The following is a 22,023-nucleotide window of genomic DNA, read 5'->3' as shown; positions in this document are numbered from 1 at the left end:
TTTGCCCGTAAGTTCCTCAACCAATGAGAATTAAAGTGACGGCAATCGTGTTTTCGTGTCACGCGTTTTCCCTCGCTTGACTCCGTATTTGCTTCGAATCCTGATTGGTTCATGCTGCTGTTTGCGTTCGTTGTGATTGGTCAGACGGATTTCTTTGAGTTTGGTTTTGCGATAATCAGTTGAAAACCACTACAATGAAAAATTGACCACTCAACGATCTGTTGTCGGTAAAATTCCACCGGTATTGTACGTAACATGCAAACATACACAGCGCGAAATACACAACATTTTGTTTATGCCACAGATATTTTTAATAATTCTCATAAAATTTTAGAGTTTTTCAAACAATTTTACCAAAAGCTAGCAGGGTATTTATTCTTTATTACCATTATTATCACTGTCGTTTCTTTGTGCAATTGTTATATGTTTTGTCTACATTAGCTTCATCTAAACCGCTTGTGTTCCCCCCAAAAAAATTAATATGGGAAAATTTTTATTGCAATTAGAGTTTAGCCGAAAACATTTGTGTTTTGCCCATTAAAAAGGGTGCTAGACAACTTACCACCCCAAAACGAGAACTTGGTCTCAGGAAATGGGAGGTCGTTCTAAATTTTCAATCGGATATCTCAGAGGATTTAAATGATCCAAGCTGTGAATATTGCTTTCCTTTGAAACTGTTATTTGTTTATCTTTATCTTTTTTCAAGTGAAATTAAAAACTGAAAAAATTACTTATGCTCACTCAGGAGCTGTAAAGGTAACCGCATGATAAATAATGCAATAATTGTTCGGATACAACCAGCTGTGTGCTGTCAGACAACTGCGTTGTTACCTGTATACCTTTGGAGTTAGCCGTGAGTTACCTAGCAACGCGCGCCCTACCTTGACAAGAGTTAAATAGTAATGAACTCCACCACAAGAAAATAGTTTTCTTGAACCCTTTAAAGAATTTTAAAAATGAACTTTTGTAACAACAATCTTTTACAACTGGATTATTAAGTTGTCATGCAATGGGTTGCAGACCCAGTGACAAGCTCAAATGATAGCCCAACTCTACCACAATTAGGTAATAATAAATTCCACCACAAGAAAATTGTTGCGGTTTCCAAAAACACTTGCACTGTGGCGGCACCAATCTTCCACCATTGGATTCTTTTTCAATTCATCTCTATTTTCACAGTTTTCATTCAACAGGAAAGTGTAAAGTGTCCCTAATGAGTTCGAGTGTTTAACTGTTTGCATCGGTAAAATCTTCTGACTGTTTCTGGATCATATCATTGTACTGTTCTAAATGAGATCGACAGGTAAATATTGCTTATGATTTCTGTGGCCTCGTACCTGCTGTTAAACTGTAATTTAATTTCAGCTCCAGCTAGCTGTGACGAGGAAATCTTGAATTTAGTTGAATTATATCTTGCACGTCGTCAAACTATACCAAAGTAAAAGACGGTGAGTTTTGGTCGATACTCGAGAAAGATCTGTCGACTTTGCATAACGCACTGAGAAAAATCCTACAAAACTTGCAGTTTATTGAAGTATGTTTTCGAATGTCTCACATTCACATTGAAGCTAATCAGTAAGGTCAGATTTCCTCCTTTCCACAGAACTATTTTTCTGTCCAACCAACCATAAGATTACTGAAAACAAACAGAATAATATTTTGAATGGTGTTCATGTTTGCACTTCAATTCTTGGCCTGCTGTTTGATGTGTGAGTATTGTATTTTAACTTTGTATTATAAACTGGTTTATGCTTTGGTTTATTGAAGATCCCTCTTACTCCGAGAACGTTCTCAAAAGGTACGAACAAGGAAGGATGATTTGCCGGGGAGATGCTTGAATCAGTATACGTAGAAAGCTGACATTGGTAAGCCACTTTATATTATTAATGATCGATGGATTAGGAAAATTTTCACTAATGTTATTTTCAGCTGCATCACTTGGTTTCAAGCACGTTTTCGTTAATGAAGCAAATTAATTTTCGTAATTAGTTGAATATTGTAAGACATCATATCTAAGCCTCACGCGAATGAAACCTCTGAGTTGCATGTGAAGATGGTTGTGGAACGGAGACGAAAGGCTTTGTATTTTCTTTTTTGTGTTACACTGTCAAAGTAAAGTGTGTCATACAGTTTATTATCAGGGTGTAAAATCATCTCAGCTTCCTGTGTAAAATTGGTTCAGTATAAACCAATGAGCCGAGATAATGTCACCTCAGATCATCGTGTACACAGAAACGTAAAATACAAAATGTGTAATTAATTTCAAAAAATACGAAGTTGTTGTGCCAACAAATTGGTAACGTGTAGGGAACCTTATGTCTGAGTGTGAGAGTTTTTTTAGTTGCATATTTCATGGTCTATAAGAGAGTTAGTTTCTAAAGAAACTGTGCTGCTGCGTCGGTGGGGAGTAGAAACGAATGTTATGTTTCTCAAAAGAGTTGATAACTAAAGGCAAATTGGCCACCGTAAAGAGATTCGAGTGTTATTCCATTCCATGTGTATATTAGGAAGCCAGGAGAGGATTAAAATCAATACTGGGAAACCAAGGAAGATCCGAGCTCGATTTCTTTTCTGCCCTAATAAACTTAGTACTTTTTCATGCCACTTGACAAGGAACATTGGTGGTGAAGGTGACAGCTTCATTTAAGGGTGTAAGGAGGACCAAAGGCTGTACAATGATGCCTTAGACAAATTTCGCTCAAAGCACTAGGGTCCAACTAGCTCGAGCTGCTCGCTTTCCTATCTCGAAAAGAAACTCATTTCGGTTGGATATTCGTTACTGACTATCTCGCATTACCGCTCTCTTACTAAGCAGTTTGGCCCAAACGTTCGTGAAAACTGTTCAGTGGAGAGAATTGATAAGGAAGTTTTGCAAATCGTCGATTCGCTGGACTCATAAGATTGATTGAACCACCACGGAGGTCTTCAGTTCATTGTTAAAACCTTTCTTGAAATCCTAGCTGATTACAGAAGGCAAGCCCTACCATTATTCATAAATGCAGTTTAAAACTTTCGAGTGCCATTCGTTGTGAAATGTGGTAGGGCGCAACGCAATTATTATTATTATTATTATTATTATTATTATTATTATTATTATTATTATTATTATTATTATTATTATTATTATTATTATTATTATTATTACTAAGGGGATCGAAAACTCCGAGAAGGAGGAATTTAGATGTTAAGGATAGGGATCTAGAAATAGAGAAGGGTCAAGCAGGACTTCCCTAGACTCAACAGTTATAGATACTTTATTATTGGGTTGTACACAGAAATGTTCATTTTTTAATTTATAGATAGTTGTTTATATCTGCTCTGTTGAAACCACCAGACCACCAAGAAGTCTTTTTTAACTATCGCTTTACCAACACTTGTATTTAAATCTGTATTTAATTTTTCAATGAGAAGAGTTTAGTAAAATTTTCCTTATTATTTTAAAAATTATTATTATTATTATTATTATTATTATTATTATTATTATTGTTATTATTAAAAAAAATTATTGCTGGAATTGTGCTTGAAAATAGTCTCTTTTTTAATGGAAATAATAGCTCTTTTTATATATACTTTAAACGTGTAAATAGCAATTTGTGTGGAATATTTTAATAAAGATACATTTCATTTAATTTATTTATTATTATTATTATTATTATTATTATTATTATTATTATTATTATTATTATTATTATTATTATTATTTAAATCAATCACTGTGAAAAATTCGCAAAAAAACCAAAGCCAAGAACGGTATTCCTGCAAGTTTGAATAGCAGTGTCGTGAAACGCCGGAAATGCCCTAAGTTGAAATGAAATCTCGTCTTCGTTGTTGTACTCGTACTAGAATCTAAAATGTAGGACTGAATGTATGAATGGAAGTTCTCCAAAACAGTGCATGATTTTATAAAACGAAAGCTTGTCAATAGAAGAACAATATTTTCTTTAAATGTCAACAAGGCGTGATTCATGATATGCCCTCTAGTCATTGAATGGTTCAAATAGGACAAATTCTACAGGTATATAAATATTATAAACCACTAGAAATCAGTACATATTTGTATAAAAGTGGATATTCTCGTCTCGATTGTCAATATAACGGTGTCAGCAAAACCTAGCTAATCTACAGTCTGCTCGCGGCAAGCACTTTCGAAAATTGTACTGAGTCTGATCTGATTGCTTCGTTTTGGTCTCCGGCAACGCGCATTAAATGTTGCCCTCCTCCATATTCCTTACAAATATTCATCTACATGTATTTTTAATGGCTGTTTTCTTGAGGGTGCATAATGTTATAGCCGCTTAACTTTCAACCTGGCAAACAAAGCTTCACTCGTTCATGACTTGGGCCAGAAAGAAGCATCACTCATTCAGTCAAAGCATTGTTTTTATCAGTGTAAATATTTTTTATCCCTTTTATTTGTCATTGTTTTCTTTTCTCTCTTTCGTCACAAATGTTTTTATACCCGTTTTATGCCAGGTTATTGTTCAAAATTGTGTTGTAGCCACCGCGACGTGATAGAAAATTCGTTTAAACATGTACATATGTGCTCTAATGAGTTCTTGCTTTACCTACTACAGTTTTACTGACTTACTGCCTCTACAGCTTACTTAACGATCGTTGCCAAGTATATTTCGGCAATTTCAAATTGATATTTTGGCGGTCGGTTAAAAAAAGAAACAAAAAGCGATGAAAACGATCACGAAAACTTAGAGTCGAAATTAAACACCGAACATCATTATCAAAAAAAAAAACCTACTGCGCTAACATAAAGGTGGAAAACAATAAATTCTGCCAGTACCTACTTTTCATAATATTCGCCAATGGCTTTAATTAATTATACAGCCATCTGCCGGTTCCTTGAACATTGTGATTGGCTTATAAAACAGAGTAAAAACAACAGATGGCTTGGGTAACAAAATCATTTTGATCTTTGAAAATAGAGACGAAGCCTGCCCTAAAGTCTTTGAATTTTCATCTTCTTGAATCTCGCTGTTTATAACGAAACGCAAGTTCTTCATTTGCCGAGAACAAGAAATCCAGCGCGAGTGGGCACAAACTAAGATGGCGCGTTGGAAACTTGTAAAAGCTGAGGTTAGCATATGTTTATTTTTATGTCTCTCCTCTTACATTTAACAACTACAATGTTAATTCCGCCGGATCTTTATGCTTTACTTTAGCGATTTTAAATTCAGAGTATGTTCTTTGTTGTTTGTATCAAATTCGAGAATTCACATATTTAGAGGATAATCTTTAGGATTTGCCGGCCATATCCGTAACGTTCCGAGACCTTCCTTCGCCTTACTGAGGTCTAATTTTAGTCAAATTCAAAGGTCTATAAGTGAATCTTCAATGTAATTCAATAATAACCACTCAGCCAATTCACTTCAGTTTTTCTGTGGACTCACATATAAAATCTTAAAGTTTAAACTTAGAGTGCGCTGATGCCAGCCATGTTTGCTTAATTTTATGGAAACCTTTCTTAGAATGATTATGTTTGAGAGACAATATTTAAATACAGTCGGTGGCGCTTTCAATTTTTACCAAAATGCAAATAAATGTGTATATCTCATACTGGCGAAAAATAAATCCGGCCTCGCTTCACGCTATCTAAGATAAGCTATTAGGAGGGTCTTTAATTCTGGTGAGACACTTGTCCGCCTCTTCAATATGCCTTGACCGTAATGAAAAGGGAAGCTGGCGCACTATTGTCAATTGGCTGAATTATAATCAGCAATGCTTAGTCCCAAACGTATTTCTCCTTTCAAATGTTACAAGTCAAAACACGAAAATCTGGAGGCTTGTAATCAAGATATTTCCGGTGAGAAAACTCACAATGCAAAGATAGTACTAGCGCTTGCAGTAAAACTGGCCGTTATCTTTGCCTGTTACCTAAATTTTTCACGTCAGAAATTATGAATAATTATTGTATCGAAAAAAATAATAAATAAACGTGTATGTTGCTATCAACGAGCAACACGTTTCAGGAAAAGTAGTAACTTTACTGGAAACCACAGTATCATATTAGAAAGCTCGTTCGATTTCTAAACGACTTCTTAGAATGTGTCTGATGCAAATCTTCCAATTTAAAACACACGGATAATCATCTGCTAGTTATTTATTTCGGGCTCGTTCTAGAGCGGCGTTTGGAGACAGGCTTCAAACAATACACACATGTCACTTATTCATGAAAGCATCCTCCAATATTGAATAAGGCAAATGAAACGTTGACACTGTTATTACAGGTAAACCGAAGGTTTTTTATTTTAACACCCACGTACATCAGTAACCCAAAAATATTCAGCTATTATTTATCGAGGTGGTGATGGATAGAAGTGAACTGATATTTTTGGCGAGGTAAATCTACCGTTTTTTAATTCACCGTTTTAGAGTGCCTCGTACCCAGACGTCTCTCCCATTATGCAAATAGGAGCTTTAGCAACGGCGACGGCGACGGCAACGAGAACTTCAAAAAAGCAACAGACTTAATAACCAAAACAACAACTCTGCACATGCATTACACTTTTTTGGTACATTTATTTACCATCACTACACGACTGGGACGTGAAATTTCCTTGGACGTTTTATGGAGGACGTAAACACACGACGACGAATTTTTCTTTCTCTTTCTAACCTTGGGTGCGGCCTCCAAGAATTCAACCCCAGGAAATCTCACCTACATTTGACATTTAAAGCGAGTTGGAATAATCGCGACGACGTTCGAAAAAATACGAATTCGTTTTAGTAGTGTTGTTTTCGCTGCAGGTCGCCGGCCATCGTTGTTGCTAAAGCTCCCTAATTAAAGACGCCGTTTTTCACGTTCCCATGGTGCCCCCCAGTACCAATTAGTCACTTTATTTCTGACAAACTGGCAAAACCCTTGTGAACGTACTCCAAGGTAGTTTGAATAGCCAACGAGGGTACGAAAAGCACTATCTAATGGTTTGGTGTATTTTAATTCAAATTATCGCTGGTATTTGTAATCTGTTTAAACCCGGCAAGCAGTTTTTTTTTTTTCTCCCAAATTTGGATACTCTACGGTAGGAAAGCCTTCTATCGACTGCTATAACTCCAACGATGGTCATTTTAGATTTATGTACCCTGTATTCCATTGCGAGTTGAAGAAAAAGTAGACCACTCTTCTACAACAACAACAACCTTTTACAGTGCAACGTTGCGATAGCACCACCTCTGCCTACTGAGTGCCACTCTAGCTAGCTGTCTTTAAATGTCAAGTAATTTAATAGCTATTTCTTTTGGATTATAATTTCCTGAAGATATTATTAAAACGTCATTCATGTCATTTGAATTCCAAATTTAACCCCTCAAAAATATTTCACCGTCACAAACACTTCCTCAGGTGAAGGTGTGTGTTGTGAGCGGTTTTATTTATGATTATTATTATTATTTCGGCACGGAAACGACGAACACAATTGAAGAACTTTAGCGCTTTTCCTCTTCTTCAAAGTGTAAGTTCAACTCAGTTTGGTTTTTTATATTTCATTAATATATTCTTTGTTTACTAAAGGTCTGCCATGATTTTGCCCTTTCTTACTGAACACAATTTTCCAAATACATATGTTCGTTCGCTCAAGCTGTTCAACACAGGAACTGTTCTATTTCTTCCTGTTTCCTCGTGTTTTCGTTGTTATAACTCTCAGAGAAGTTAGCCGTTTGCAGTTTCCACGTAAATTCTACTACTGATACAAAAATTTACGGCACGATTAATACAGCGTGGATTATCGTTCTTGTTTTAAAATACGTGTATTCGGAAATATGTAATTAATACACGTACCACCTGGGCAACAGTTTTATGATAAAAGAATTTCCACACTTAAAAGCCCTCGCACATAACACCATGATTTGAGGAATATCTCTGATATCTCATCGATTTTTGTATCTTTTCTCCCCAGAATAGTTTTTGGTTCTCAGTGTTCATTGAGAACATCGTCTTTTCACCCATCTTTACAGAAACTGCACCGACCATTCATGTAGCAGAAGCTGTATGCCTGCATCACTGACTGAATGATACATAATTTTCATTTATTTACCAGGCTTTATCATACCATCACACTTATTCCATCATGAGTCGGAAGGTCATCGGTTTGATTCCTGTTGGGTGAACTTAATCTCGTACCCTGATCTCAGTCGGTTCGGGAATGTCGAAATGGGAGATCTGGGTACGAGATTAGGGAGAACTCGGATTTCTTTTTTCCGAGTATGCCTGTGTCACTCACTGAATAAGACATTATTATTGGGAAGATGTTAATTGATTGACAGTACTCTGCGCAATATGCGGGCTGTTTCAAGGAAAGTGGTCTTTTGGACTTCCCAGTTGCTGTTGTTATTATTAGTTTTTTTCTTTCTAAGCTGGGTCCAAACTTTATTAGTCTAGCTTTTATTTCCAGAGGCAGCTACAACTAGTTGCAAAAAGACTTGAGACACTGTAACATATTTGGCCTTAAATGAAGTTGCCGTGATCACGTGCTTTCCATTCCCCCTCCCCCCCTTATCAATGTTGTTAGCAATGCAAGATGACGCTCAAAATTGGAGGAACAACTTTGTATGGAGGGGAGGGAGGGGGGTACTGTCATGTCTCACAGATTTATGAGCGGCAGCAATTTGAAGTGGTAAAGGGCGATTTTTGGTTGGAGTGTCTCACTATTTTTGCAACTGGTTGTAGCTTGTGATTTGTTTGATCGTTTGCTTGTCCTCATTGGTTGTTTTTGGTTACGAGTTGCTCTCTCCAATGAAGCAGTTTTAACCAAGAGCTGAGCTCACTCTCTATATTCACCTGTTATGTCCGCTAGCCAGCGCTGTTCCAAGTGGCGAGAAATTTTGGTCCGCCCGCTACTTGCCAGTGGCGGTACTTTTAGGGAACCTTTATAAACAACTACTAAAACTATTATTGTTGTTTTGAAAGATTTTATTGGTTAACTTCTCTTTTATTATTTTTTAAGGCTAGGATTCGGTAAGGATGAATTTGTCAAGTTAAATGAGTTTGTAAGTGTACAAAGTAATATTAAGTTAGTACTTTTTAAAAGCTAAGGAGAGTCACACGGGTGAAACGTAAATAAGCGAAGTTGAATGCTAATAATAACAAAAAAAAAATTTCTTCGCTAAAGAAATTTAAAAGTCAGTGATGTACTAGTTGAAACTGTTCTGGAACCAAATAAACAATAGTTCGAGGCTTGGATTCCATCTGCGACAGTTTCAAGTCATAATTTAATTTTTCTTTGCAAAGTAAGTGAAATAAATTTTACAGTTTCATTTCAAGAATTCAGGCCATAAGTGCAGCCGCGTTCAATTAACTTGAAGCAACTACAGCAGTATAGCCCGCTTTAGGCTAAGTCGTGAAGCTTTCTATACCCTGTTTTAAGGCAGATTAGAAGACATTTTTTTATTGCGTCGACGAAAGAGACGCTCCCTAATCGAGTCGTCCCAATACTGTCCATCATGACCAGCGCGCGCGTTCCTTAGCGCGAGAAATCGAGAAAAGAGGTTGTATGTCAATGCCATTTTTCAACGTCACCATAGCATTATGAATAGAGAACTTTAGATTCTAGTACGAGTACGAGTACGACTACGAGTTTCTCCAATAAACAAAGAGCGCGCGCGCGTGAACCAGTGTCATTTTGGCGGGAAAATGTGATAGCTGTCGTCATTTTACTACGAGTTTTTGTGAGAACATCGTAGTGGCGAAAACGAGTCCTCGAAACGTAGGTGATCTCGTCTTTTTGGAAGCACGAAAGGACTTCACTATCATCATTCAAACCAACTGCGTCAAGTTCGTCGTTCGTAAAGAGTGAAATGAAACTTGCTGTGATATATCTGTTCTTAGTACTTCGCTAAAAACTCGAAGTAAAATCTCGTAGTCGTACTCGTACTCGTACTAGAATCTAAAGGTCTCTAATATGACAGTCCATCATGCCCAGCGCGTTTCGTGCCCAGTGCCTACCGCTGTACATGTTCCTGAGCGAGCGCGTTTCGGGTAGATAACCCTTTCTCAGTGTGGAGAAAACCGCTTTTCGTACTTAGAACCCTCTGTGCACATGCATGTTATTAAGCGCGAGAAATCGAGAAAAGAGAATGTGTATCGGATATGATTGTTATAAAAATAAATATCAAAAGGTGTCAAAAATGGTTTTAAAAAAACATAGACGTTTCTTCAGTGTGGTCAAGTCACTCATATCCGAGGAACTTTTCTTTCACCGTTCATTACAAAAACGTCACAATAGCATCTTGACGTCCCGCGCGCGTTTCGTACCGTTCCTCGTGGTTTCACCGCGAAAAGTACAAAACGAAAAGTATAAGACAAGGTAAGATCCCTAAGATCCTTTTCTTTCTGAAATATCCGCCGCATCCTTGGTAGGATACCCTGTAAACACCTGGGACTGGTTGCATAAAACGTTTCTACGATAACACGGCTGTTGACAATTGTTCCCAGACAATAAGCTAATGTTTTGCAACTATACTTACAGGTTCCTATAATCTTAACATGATTTATGCAACCCAGTTAGGTGCCTAAGGGCCTAAGTCGACGCACTATAATCTGCGATTACTACTAGTCTACCTACTAATAACTGTTACACTTCCCTGTAAAGGCCAAATGAACTGGGGGACGGTTCAACGGCTGCGGACAGGCATCAGGGAACTGATGGGGTGATTTTGCATCTTCGGTCGCCACGGGTATATCTGTAGTTCCGGTAGCCAAAACACCTTCGTATGATCGGTAAATCTCGGTGCACTATCGGAAATCAGGAAATTTTAAACGGGTTTCTCGGTTCCAGACTTCCCACAGACAGGCTAAGTGCTTGCAACTCATAATGGCAGCGAGCAAAACGGATCTGACTGACTTTTAATTGATGCAAGGGACCGTGCGCGGGCATAATTTTCTTTAACCAATAAGCACTTAAGGCGAGGACCACAGGAATGAATGTACGTGTAAACAGAGCGTTATGTTCCTGCTGTGTACATTATTTATGCCCTCTAAACCTGGTTGAGTAAAATTTAAAAGCCAAACTCGAGCAATTTTAAGTTCGTTATTGTTTTAAGGTGACAAATTCTCGAGGTCAAATGCCATAAATTAAAAATTAAAATTTAACAGAAGTGGGGCTTAGTTGGAATTATAAGAAACCACCTGCCTTTTAAAATCATTTGCATTTTTGAAGAATTAATTCTGACAACGAGCTTTTACAGCGTTTATTACAAGGCTACTGGTTTAGCGCGGTCTGCGTTGTTAAAATTGTTTTGAAGACGTTTTCAAATTCCATCTCTTTCTAAAACATGAATTGCGAATTGAAACAAGATTAAACAAAAATTTTTGGAATCAAGTGGAATCAAAATTTCGTTCTTCGGCTTTGCAATATATTCCCGGGTTCCATAGTGCTCTAGGTGGACTCAAACCGCAGCCTAGGCACAGGCCTGATCAAAAAAGACGCGAATTTTTTTCTCCCGTTTTGTTAGAAAAAATCTCGTCACCCTTATCATATAAAGGGAAATATATGGAATTTGTCGTTCTCGCCTCTCGAAAAGCGCGCGAAGCAAATGTGGTCAGTATGACGTCACAGATGCAAGCGACGAGAGCACTTCCTGTGAGTCGGTAATAATATGTTGCAACAAAAGCAAAATGGCTTCGCAGAAGGCGATCGATTCATAGTTCAGAATCAAACATTGAATTGTAAGCGACGAACACAAAATGTCCGTTTCCCGTCGTTTGTTAAGTTCTCGCAATGTTTCTTTCGCTCCGCAATTGGGCATTAAAGGCCTGGTAAGTCAATGATTTTACGCTCGCATTTTATAGGCTATAAACCAAAGAAATTGAAAGTTACACCTCCCTGTACGTGCTATATTTGATTTTAGCGAGAAAGCTCAATGCATGATGTGTATAAGAACTGCTGATGGTTTGTTTGCTAACATGAGATACTAAGAGCGATTCAGTTCGCCGGGCAGTTTAGCGAAACAGTAAGCTTAATTTACTCAAAGCTCCACTTGGGCGTACTTTTCAACGATACGATTTGTAAGACAAAACGAAAACAGCATTACAGCGTTGTAGCGACCCCCTTTCGACATTTGATTATTTTTTGACAGAATTATTTACTTTTATGGAATTTTTAAGATGTCACTGCATTCCTGGGAAACCACGCAGTGCATCCCACTGTCATCTGAAGATGCATTTTAGCAAAAAAATGTTATTTTGACTCAAAAGACCTCTAAAAGCTCGCCTATTTTATCAAGTTTTATTTTAACAAACTTTGCAATCAAAGGATAAGCAATAACTGAGCCAGTTTTGAATTCTGAAACGACGAACTTTACTTTTTAGCGGCAGGTTTTGTTTCAAATGATCTTCATTTTAAAAGTAAGCTATGAATATTTTAAGAATTCGTTTGATAAACTCGGGGCTAAAACTCAGCATTAGGGCGGAATGTTTATACTTTGCCTTTTGCATTAATACTAAAGAATGTAAAATATCAGCTATTTTATTCTTAATTCTTAAAGGAATATATAAAAATATGTTCTTTTTTTGCTATATACGATGGCGTCTTTGGGCAAAAGCAGAGTTGCTTCAAAACACTTTATCGGTGTTTTTTCATGTCACAGGGTAAACAGGTAATTAACTTCGGTATCGCCAGGTATTCTTCGATCGTCGCATACGGATTTGTACTTTTGATCAGATGGCTTCAAAAATAAGATGCAATCTAACCCTAACAGCGATTTTATCTAGCGTCAGAGTTTCTTTAATCGTGAGTTTAAATTGGAAACAGTCGCTCTGGTTAAAAGACATCATTTTATAAATTATTCTGTTTAATTTAATCTTTGATATTTCGTGGTATATTGCATTGAGTGAGTAATAACCCGCTAACTAAATGATCTGTTTGACTTGTCTTGACGTTTAAGACTCCACCATGCAATCGTCTACAGCAACAAAACTGTGTTCTGGGGCTCATATTGCCGGATAAATATTATACTGAGGGCGCTTGCTAAACATCGCTTCTTCGTCATGAAGAAACCATTTTCCCGACACAGGTGAAGTGGCTTTTTAGTACCATCTGCTGTTGTCATTAGTGAGAATTTGCATTTCCCAAACAATTCAGTTAAAATCAAGTTAAAAAAGGAAGATCATAAAATAGAAAAACAATGACTTACACCTTTTTAAAATATTATTTTGCGAAAATTGTTTTTTATTCTTTTTTTTTTTTTTGGCGAAAATTAAAACTAATGTTGTCCGGCCTTTCGTCTTGGCGAGAAACTTGATAACCGGCGTTCTGCTGCTTTTTAGCGCCAATATATTCACGAACGATAGCTTATTTTCATGTGATTTAAAATTCCTTTCGTCTTTTATTCTTCTTCACGTTAAGCTTAACTTGAAAGTGTTTTTAAACAAGGGAGTTTGATAAGGAAGTTGTGAAAGATATGTTGGAAATTAAAATAGCAGCAAATTACCTTAAAATGATTTGAACGCAGGAAGAGGAAAGCTGTAAAACCACATTTGCAATTTGAGGGACAAAAAAACCGGAGCCGGCGAGCAGTTCAGGCCGATTAAGGAAAAAAGCAAACCGTCATTTGAGGATGGGAGTTAACATAACATAGCATATCATTTTCTATTGTCAAACTCCGTCGAGATGGGCTATTACTTTATAAACTTGCCATTACGACTTTCTCAAGCTTTCCGCGCACTTTGTTGCACGAAAGGTTAAATTCTATCAAAAAAGAAAATTTTAAGTAAATAATTGATTTGAGGCTCATTGTAAGTCACTGGACTTCAAGTGCCTCAAAAATATTATAACCAGCTGTGCATATACTGCGGTTTGAATAAACGACCAAGCCAGTGCCACTAAGCAAAGTAACACCGTGAAATAACGAAAAAACCAGACGTCGAGGAACGCTGATCGCGTATGTGCTGTTTCTTCCCCGGATGAAATGATTTATAGACATGAACGATGGAAACTAACAGTTTTAAAAAATAGCACTTAGACTTATATAAACGAAAAGCGAAGAAAATCGGACGGCATTTAACGATACAAAACCAACTGATCAAGACGACGGAACGGTCAAGCCGTGATCATGTGGGATAAAATATAACCGAAAGTTCTCTTAGCATTATTCTTGGACGATAACACGTGAAGCGTAGGTTTTAATCTGAGAAATTGATAAATACGCAATATTTGTTCGATAATCCGTTCATATTTTGTTTCCGGAATAAACAGAAGCTGCCGTTGGTATTTCGTTCATTCTACCTGGAAGTTACTTGGTACACGGCATTGTGAGGCAAGTTTTGGCGGGAGACATGAAGAGCGCGATTCAAAATGTCGGAGTTAAAATTGTTCTCGGGGCACTCCGCAGATAATTTCCTATCTTCTTTTAGAAATACTTTGGTTTTTCGCGTATTGTATTATCCCTAAACCCGGACAGAATTTATCAGAATAGTCTCCAAATAATGCACTCATTACATTTTGTTTATTTACAGGTCATGTCGCTCAGTACAAGCTCCAATCCTCGGCCGGACGCATTTCTGCACCCGTGCACGGTCCGTCATGACTCTCTCTTCAAAGCTGTGTGGGATTGGTTGATTCTTGTGCTTGTGATATTTACAGCGATAGAAATCCCTTTCTCTGTGGCTTTCTTAATGCCTATTCAAGAAGTGCCCAACTTAATTGAAGTCAATCCACTACTTGTCTTCAACCTGTGGGTCGACCTTATGTTCATCGTGGACATTTTGATTAATTTTAGAACAACTTTTGTTAAGGGCAGTACCGACGAGGTCATAAGTTGCCCGAAACAAATAGTACTGCATTACTTGAAGACGTGGTTTTTGGTGGACTTTGTAGCTGCGATTCCTTTCGAGTTCATGGTCCTGTCAGAGGTTGAAAAGGTTGACTCGGTAAGTTTCTTTACAAAAACGTCTCGTATTCATCTTAACTGCTGTGGTTACAAAACTGTTTTAGTTTTTTTTTTTAAGTATGTTTTTTAAACCTTGCCACGTCGGTATATTACCCTCGGACAGGAGTAGGGGAAACGTGAGGAACGCGCAAAACTTGTCAAATTATACTAATTTAACATAATTGTATCAATCGATCGATTGTCAGAGATAAAGAAAATGCATTGTCCATGCATTGAAATGTTTAGTTTTAAATTTTCTTGATAGATAGTTCTTTTTTAATGTAATATTTTTTTTTCCAGACGACAACTCTATTTGGGCTTTTAAAGACCGCGCGTCTTCTTCGCCTGGTGCGAGTGGCGCGAAAACTCGATCGCTACTCCGAGTATGGCACCGCTGTCGTGTTACTCCTTACGTGTTTGTTTACACTCATCGCTCATTGGCTGGCTTGTATCTGGCACGGGATTGGTTATTCGGAGGGGTCCAATGAATTTGGCTGGATACAGGAACTAAGCAGACAGTTGAATCTTGATTCTTCAAATTCGACCTCAGGCCCCAGCCTCTCTACTCGGTATATAACAGCATTATACTTCACGCTAAGCAGCCTCACGAGTGTTGGTTTTGGAAATGTTTCTCCAAACACTGATGCAGAAAAGATTTTCTCAGTTTGCGTGATGATAATCGGAGGTGAGTTGCTTTTTAAGAAGTGATTTATTACATTTCACGAAAATTGTCGTTTGGACCAAGGATGCCAAAGGATTTTCACATTCTATTTTACCGCTCAAAGTTCCGATTTGCCCCCGCATTAGATCGACATTTTTTCTTTTCTCACTTGTTCGTTATAAGCGATGTTTGTTGTGGCTTATTTGACTTGTGATCTTATCCAGTCACTGTCTTTCGATTTCTTTTTAAAATTGCCATTTCCGTGAATTTGTTGTTACAACGGGGTTCGCTTCAGAAAAACGTATTAAGGGCTAAAACGTTGTTCTTGTGCTTTGATTGAACCACAAGGGCCCAATTCCTGAAATCTGTTTACTCGCGGGCCCCTTCCACAATGTTTCTAAAACGGGATTCATTTCAAACTAAACTTTAAAGTTTAAAGCAACCCAATGATAAGTTTGTACTAAAAATTGTTAAAATTGTCACCAATATAAAACACTTGTGCGTTTTTCCCGCGCTTGAAGCTTGTTATCGTTATTTGCTTAGAATTCTGATTGCTCAATAACAACCGCACCCAAATTTAGAAAGAGATCAAATATTCGTCGTCGTGTATTGTTTGCGTCCTCCATCAAACGTCCCATCAGGAAATTTCACGCGGTCCTAGTCGTGCAGTGACTGCAAAGAAGTGTACCAAAAAGTGTAATGCACGGCAGAGTTGTCGTTTTAGTTATTACACCTACTGCTTTTTGACCTTCTCGTTGTCGTTGCCGTCATCGTTGTTAAAGCTCCCTACTGCTTCTTTAAAAACAATCATATTTTTTTGCAGCACTGATGTACGCTTCCATATTTGGAAATTTAACCGCGATCATTCAGCGGCTGTACTCACGAACCTCTCGCTTTCACCGAGACTTGAAGGTTATTGAGGACTTCGTTCATTTTTACAAAATTCCCAAGTCGACTAAAGAGGAGCTTGACGAGTACTTCAGACACGAGTGGGCATACACCAAGGGCGTTGATATGGAAACGGTAAGATAAACTAGGTGCATGCGCGAGTCCATAGCAGGACGATTCATTCTCGACCCCAGAGCTTTTCCGTTTGGCGCATGACCGATGGCTGGAAGAACTACGTTTTGCGCTTGCGCAGTCAAACCAAAGACTCTGGTCTCACTCTCGTTTGAATTTGGCGATATATTTAACAATTATTTCACGTGTACGCTTTGGATATGAGATGAGTTGGCTATCTATCATCTCATATCCAAAAAGCGTTAGTGGAATAATTGTTTCATTAAACACAATTACGAAATATGTATTGCTAGATTTTGCTGATTTCTCTTTGCAAGAACGACCAGAAGACAATTAAATGTTTGACAACTTCTCGGGCACGGTATAATGCCTCATATACCTTGGCTGGCCGCTAAGCCAGTCAAATCCCTGGAATTGCATTATACAATGATTCAGTTTTTAATAATATTTATTATACATTTACGTTTATTAGTTACCTTGTCCTGGTGGAGATGCCGTTTGCAGAGCAATGCATTAATGTTGTATTTTTCTTATTTTCAGGTACTTAAGCGTTTTCCCGAGTCCCTTCAAGCCGACGTTTGCCTTCATTTGAACAGAAATTTATTTGAAGACTGTAAAATTTTTAAAACCGCTACAAAAGGTTGTCTCCGAGCACTGGCGTTGAGGTTTAAGATTCGCCATTATCTTCCAGGACATTTCATTATTAAACAAGGAGACGAAGTCAGACAGTTGTACTTCATAGCTAAAGGAAACATTGAAGTCGTCAAATGTGACGATGTTATGCTGACATTAGGTTTGTAGTCACTGTTTTGAGGTCGAGAGTACTTATTTAATATTTAGTTATTGATTTTTTATGCTAATTTGTCTTATGCTAATTATTTATGTTATTTAGTTACACTGTATTTCGAACCGTGAAACGATAGCCACGTTCTAAACCAGTTAACTTGGAAGTGGACAATGACATTGGCATTAACTCGAAGTCTATTGTTGTTCTTGTCGCTTTTAGAAAAAGAGACTAAAAAGGGTTTATAGGTTTTTCTGGAAAATGTTGAATGTTGTTTCTTAATAAGTTTTTAAAAGCACTTCCCTCGTAAAAACGTTGCCCCAAAATAAATGCCAAGTCGAACAATGGAAAAACATAATTATTGCCGGAGTTCCTGTTCGGGTTGGTTCTTAGGTTCCAATAGGCCATTTCCGAGTTGTTGTGAACCTCTTTATGAAAGTGAGGCTAAGTGCAAACCTTTTCATCTGAAAATTAGTTTTGTTTGCATATGAATGAAACCTTATTTTCATAATAAAAACTTTGCACTAAGCCTCGCTTTCATAATGAGGCTCAAAGCAACTCAGGAATGGCCTATAGTAACCGGCTGCACGGCAGTTTTACCTTTTTCCTTTGTAAATTGGAAGGGGTCCTGGTAACGAGATTGGTTTGTTTACATGTTTCATTTCTTACGTCATTAACAGGTAAGGGTGACGTCATCAGTTGTGATTACAGCACTGTACAGAGCCTGTACATTCCTCAAGCTAACGCCAGTCTCCGCGTCCAAACACACGGCGAGATTCATTCAGTGGACTGGAGCGAGTTGGTTGCAGTGCTCAAAGCTTACCCTTCATTCAGAGAGGAATTTATTTCTGATCTGGAGCTGGCGTACAATCTAGGCACTGAATGTGAGGTGAGATTTCTTATCAGACACCAACAGTCATCTGTCCGTTTCTCTCAGCGGTAGACAAGAGAAAAGAATGCCCAATTGACAGATTTTACAGGCAAATCTATAGACATTCTCCTCTACAGATCTGCGATCCTTTTGGCCAGCACCACAGATGATCCGAGACGCTGGCCAAAAGGATCGCGGCTATTGGTTTCCAGTTGCGATGATAATCCTCAACATAAAAATCTTTCAGAATCTTTATATGGCTAGCTCCCTTTCAACTCGAACGCACAATAACGACATTAAAACTGGGAAAGACGGTTCAAGTGCCATGAAATTCACTGACAGACTTCACGATTTTTAAACTGATAATTGCAGTGCAATAAGTTTAACTTTTTTTCTTTTTGTAAATTCGAACATGTTTTCTTTTGGTGTACAAACTAAAACAATTCATGTAAAATCCCCATCATAAGTCGTTAGAGAGTTTAAGCAACGACGACGCCGAGGGCAATGAGAACGTCGCAAAACAATAGGTTTAATGAGGAAAAACAATCACCCTACACGTGCATTTTGAATTTTAGTACATTTCCTTGCCGTCCTCTGCGAAACAACGTGAAGTGACCAAATTTAAGGTTTCTGAAAGAACGTGAGCAAACGAAGGTGTATTTCTCATTCTCTTCCTTAAATTGAACGCCATTCCTACCAATTTGGTTCCCGAGTAGTTCGCTGTTTTTGTACAAGATGAATGAGTTGAAATAATCACCAAGTAGCACAGATAAAATGAGCTTATATTTTCAAGTAACGTAGTCGTTGCTCAAGTTTCCTATTATGTTGTGCTTATTTTGTAGGAAGAAGAAATTGTTTTGTTACCAGATGAAGTAAACCCAGCCTCACCGCGGAGATTATCTAACGCCAGGTCGACATTTTCTTCTCGACTTGCTGTGGACAGACTCGAGCGCTCAGGATCACCAACATTCTTCGTAAATGGACAAATCCCTCAGGCTCAAACTTCTTCACCGCTTGATTTTCATTCTCGGTGGAATGGAGCCAGAAGTGAACCGAGAATCCATAACCTTATGCCTACCGCCAACACCAACCATCCCTCGCTAGGTTCTGGTCAAGTTCAGTGTTCGCACGGGGCAGAGTTTAGACTGATAGAACAACGACTGAACAACTTAGAAACAAGACTTACCGCCATGGAAGAAAAACTAATAGGAAATTTTGAGACGATTTTGAGTTTTTTACGAAACTCAAACAAGGGTAGTTCGGCTCCTGAACTGAGAAACACGACTGTTTGAATACACAAGGCAAATGCGCCTTCCAATGTTAGATGATGATTGGTTGCTGTTTCAAACAAGTCACATTTTTTCGCGTGACGTTATTTTGGGAGTCATGTGATTTTAACAAAGACGTTTGTAAAATAAATTGAATTTGGAAGATGAAAAAAAAAATCCGATTACACCAAAACAGTGATCACATTTCAGGAAAAAAAAATTGGATATATTTAGGTGCTCACATTATTTATGCGGCAAAGGTTTACAAAGCACTCTTCGGATACCAGTTTCGGATCTAGGGGAGGGCCCCCTTATTTTTAATTGAAGCACGAAGAGAAGCAAATGAAGCTTTTGAAAGCGAGACCCCCCCCCCCCAAGTTACCTAGATACTTCAGACACTGTTGAATGAAGTTCCTCATTTCTACTTATTTTTTTATATAATTCATTTACAGTTTGGTTTAAAGCACTCTTCGGATACCAGTTTCGGATCTAGGGGAGGGCCCCCTTATTTTTAATTGAAGCACGAAGAGAAGCAAATGAAGCTTTTGAAAGCGAGACCCCCCCCCCCCAAGTTACCTAGATACTTCAGACACTGTTGAATGAAGTTCCTCATTTCTACTTATTTTTTTATATAATTCATTTACAGTTTGGTTTAAAGCACTCTTCGGATACCAGTTTCGGATCTAGGGGAGGGCCCCCTTATTTTTAATTGAAGCACGAAGAGAAGCAAATGAAGCTTTTGAAAGCGAGACCCCCCCCCCCAAGTTACCTAGATACTTCAGACACTGTTGAATGAAGTTCCTCATTTCTACTTATTTTTTTATATAATTCATTTACAGTTTGGTTTAACTAAAAACCTCCTTGCAAATCTCCGATCGTTTTGAGATTCGGGAAATTTAGAGAAAACTACAATGTTGTTCGTTTATAACGTATTTCTTTCATTTTGTATGTTTTTTTATGAGAATACAAAATACTGATTTCTTTGCCATACAATTTCTAAAGAGAGGACATAATTATGGGCACTAACATTATTTATCATACAGAAGGGTGTGTGGCATGTTTGTAAATAAGCATTTGTCTTAAAAAAAAAACTATTAACTATTTGTAAATAGCGCAAAGAAACCTAACTGCGTGGTGAAACATGACGTATTTTTATTTGACAACAACCAATAGGCCATTTCCGAGTGGCTGTGAACCTCGTTATGAAAGCGAGGCTAAGTGCAAAGTTTTTCACATGAAAACTGGTTTTGTTTACATATAAATAAAACTAATTTTCGTAATGAAAACTTTTCACTTAGCCTCGCTATCATAATGAGGGTCTAAGCAACTCGGAAATGGCCTATTTTACAGTTGGATGCTCAGTTACCTGGCCTTAAAGTGAAAGCGAGGCTCAAGTTGACTTTGTTATGTGCACCTCAAATGTAAATACAAACTAGTTAATTAGCATAAGAACTACATGGTTTTCATATGAAAAGCTGTGAGGTTTTTATCAAAACACAGGCAACGTCTGCGTCCTTTCCAGGCCAGTCACTAAATACCCAGTCAGCTGCATAAAGGGCTGTTAAATTTATGATTTCGATATTTCTATCCATGAGTCGCCCTCATGAGCCTCCATCATGCATGAAAACCGAAAGCGAATGATCTTTTGAAAAGGTTTAATTCGAAATATTTTCTCAACTTTTAGCAGCGGGTTTCGAGCCCCATTTCGCTACTCACTAACGCTATGACAATAGTTTTAATTTCCGTATAAATTTTGACGTTCTTAAAACTAGCGCATAATATAAACTCTCGAAGTTTTATGAAGCGTTCGAACGAATAAACCAACTGTTTTAAATTGGTTCTAAACTATATCGTGAGAAGTGAAAACAAAAAAAAAAAATAAAAAAATAAATAAATAAATAATAACGGCGTGACCTAGTGGTAAGGACGCCGGACTTGTAATCTTGTTAATTACTTGTTTTCTGTCGTTTGTTTCCTTTTGGCCTCTGAACATTTACCGATCGCTTGAGCTACTTACTTGAGCTCTTACTTTTGTGGCCTTCTAATACCAAACCAGAGTTTTTAGTCTGACCAATCACCACAGACATAAACACCACAATGAACCAATCAGAACTCGAAACAAACACAAGTAAAGCTGTAAGGGGCGTCAAGCGCGGGAAAATGCCGGCGTGTGAGATGTGCGCAAGTTCTTTTAACCAATCAGAAGGCATAGTGAAGAAAAACCAACGCAAATGCTAAGCAAAACGTATTTTCAGCTCTGACCAGTCGACGGACTGATCAGATCGTAACTGGTGGTATCCATCAGTTTGTAAACAGTTTGCACCTTAGCTTCACACAGCAGGTGGAGAACGACAGTTTCTCTTAACGTTGCAAGCAATATCGCGCATGCGTGTTAATGTTGTACCGTGTACACCGTCTCTTATACTAATAGAGACATAGTAGCGGTCGAGAAGGATAATTTCAGTTTCGTTGCGTATAGCAGTCCTCTCTAGTGTGACTTCCTTTACATGCGCGCACATTCTTTACTAGGCTTACTCTCGCGCGC

At 37.9% G+C, this 22,023-nt stretch overlaps 1 protein-coding gene and 1 long non-coding RNA gene across 7 annotated transcripts; one reads left to right on the top strand and one right to left on the bottom strand.

Moving 5' to 3' along the window:
• Positions 1 to 1,773: 1,773 nt before the first annotated feature.
• LOC146472084 (voltage-gated inwardly rectifying potassium channel KCNH7-like) lies at positions 1,774 to 19,655 on the top strand. Of its 6 annotated transcripts, XM_085120641.1 has the most exons (8): positions 4,952 to 5,088; positions 8,955 to 8,997; positions 14,462 to 14,875; positions 15,175 to 15,559; positions 16,359 to 16,558; positions 17,096 to 17,348; positions 18,020 to 18,228; positions 19,053 to 19,655. In XM_085120641.1, exons 3-8 carry the CDS (start codon positions 14,465 to 14,467, stop codon positions 19,500 to 19,502), a joined length of 1,908 nt encoding a protein of 635 aa, XP_084976767.1. In that variant the 5' UTR covers positions 4,952 to 5,088; positions 8,955 to 8,997; positions 14,462 to 14,464; the 3' UTR covers positions 19,503 to 19,655. The 6 variants fall into 6 exon arrangements, with proteins under 6 accessions (XP_084976769.1, XP_084976766.1, XP_084976767.1 ...); XM_085120643.1 differs by lacking the exons at positions 4,952 to 5,088; positions 8,955 to 8,997 and adding an exon at positions 1,774 to 1,865; XM_085120640.1 differs by lacking the exon at positions 8,955 to 8,997 and having other exon boundaries at positions 4,910 to 5,088.
• Positions 19,656 to 20,316: 661 nt separating this feature from the next.
• Positions 20,317 to 21,666, bottom strand: LOC146472083 (uncharacterized). Its single transcript, XR_014866764.1, has 2 exons — positions 21,532 to 21,666; positions 20,317 to 21,490 (listed from the first exon to the last, which is right to left on the bottom strand). It is a non-coding gene; the product is annotated as an uncharacterized LOC146472083 (long non-coding RNA).
• Positions 21,667 to 22,023: the final 357 nt, after the last annotated feature.

The sequence above is a fragment of the Pavona decussata genome, unplaced genomic scaffold, assembly GCF_977016875.1.
Source record: "Pavona decussata unplaced genomic scaffold, jaPavDecu1.1 SCAFFOLD_102, whole genome shotgun sequence".
Taxonomy (NCBI): Eukaryota; Metazoa; Cnidaria; class Anthozoa; order Scleractinia; family Agariciidae; genus Pavona; species Pavona decussata.
Note: the sequence above shows the minus strand (reverse complement) of the source record. Positions and strands in the feature narration are given on the sequence as shown.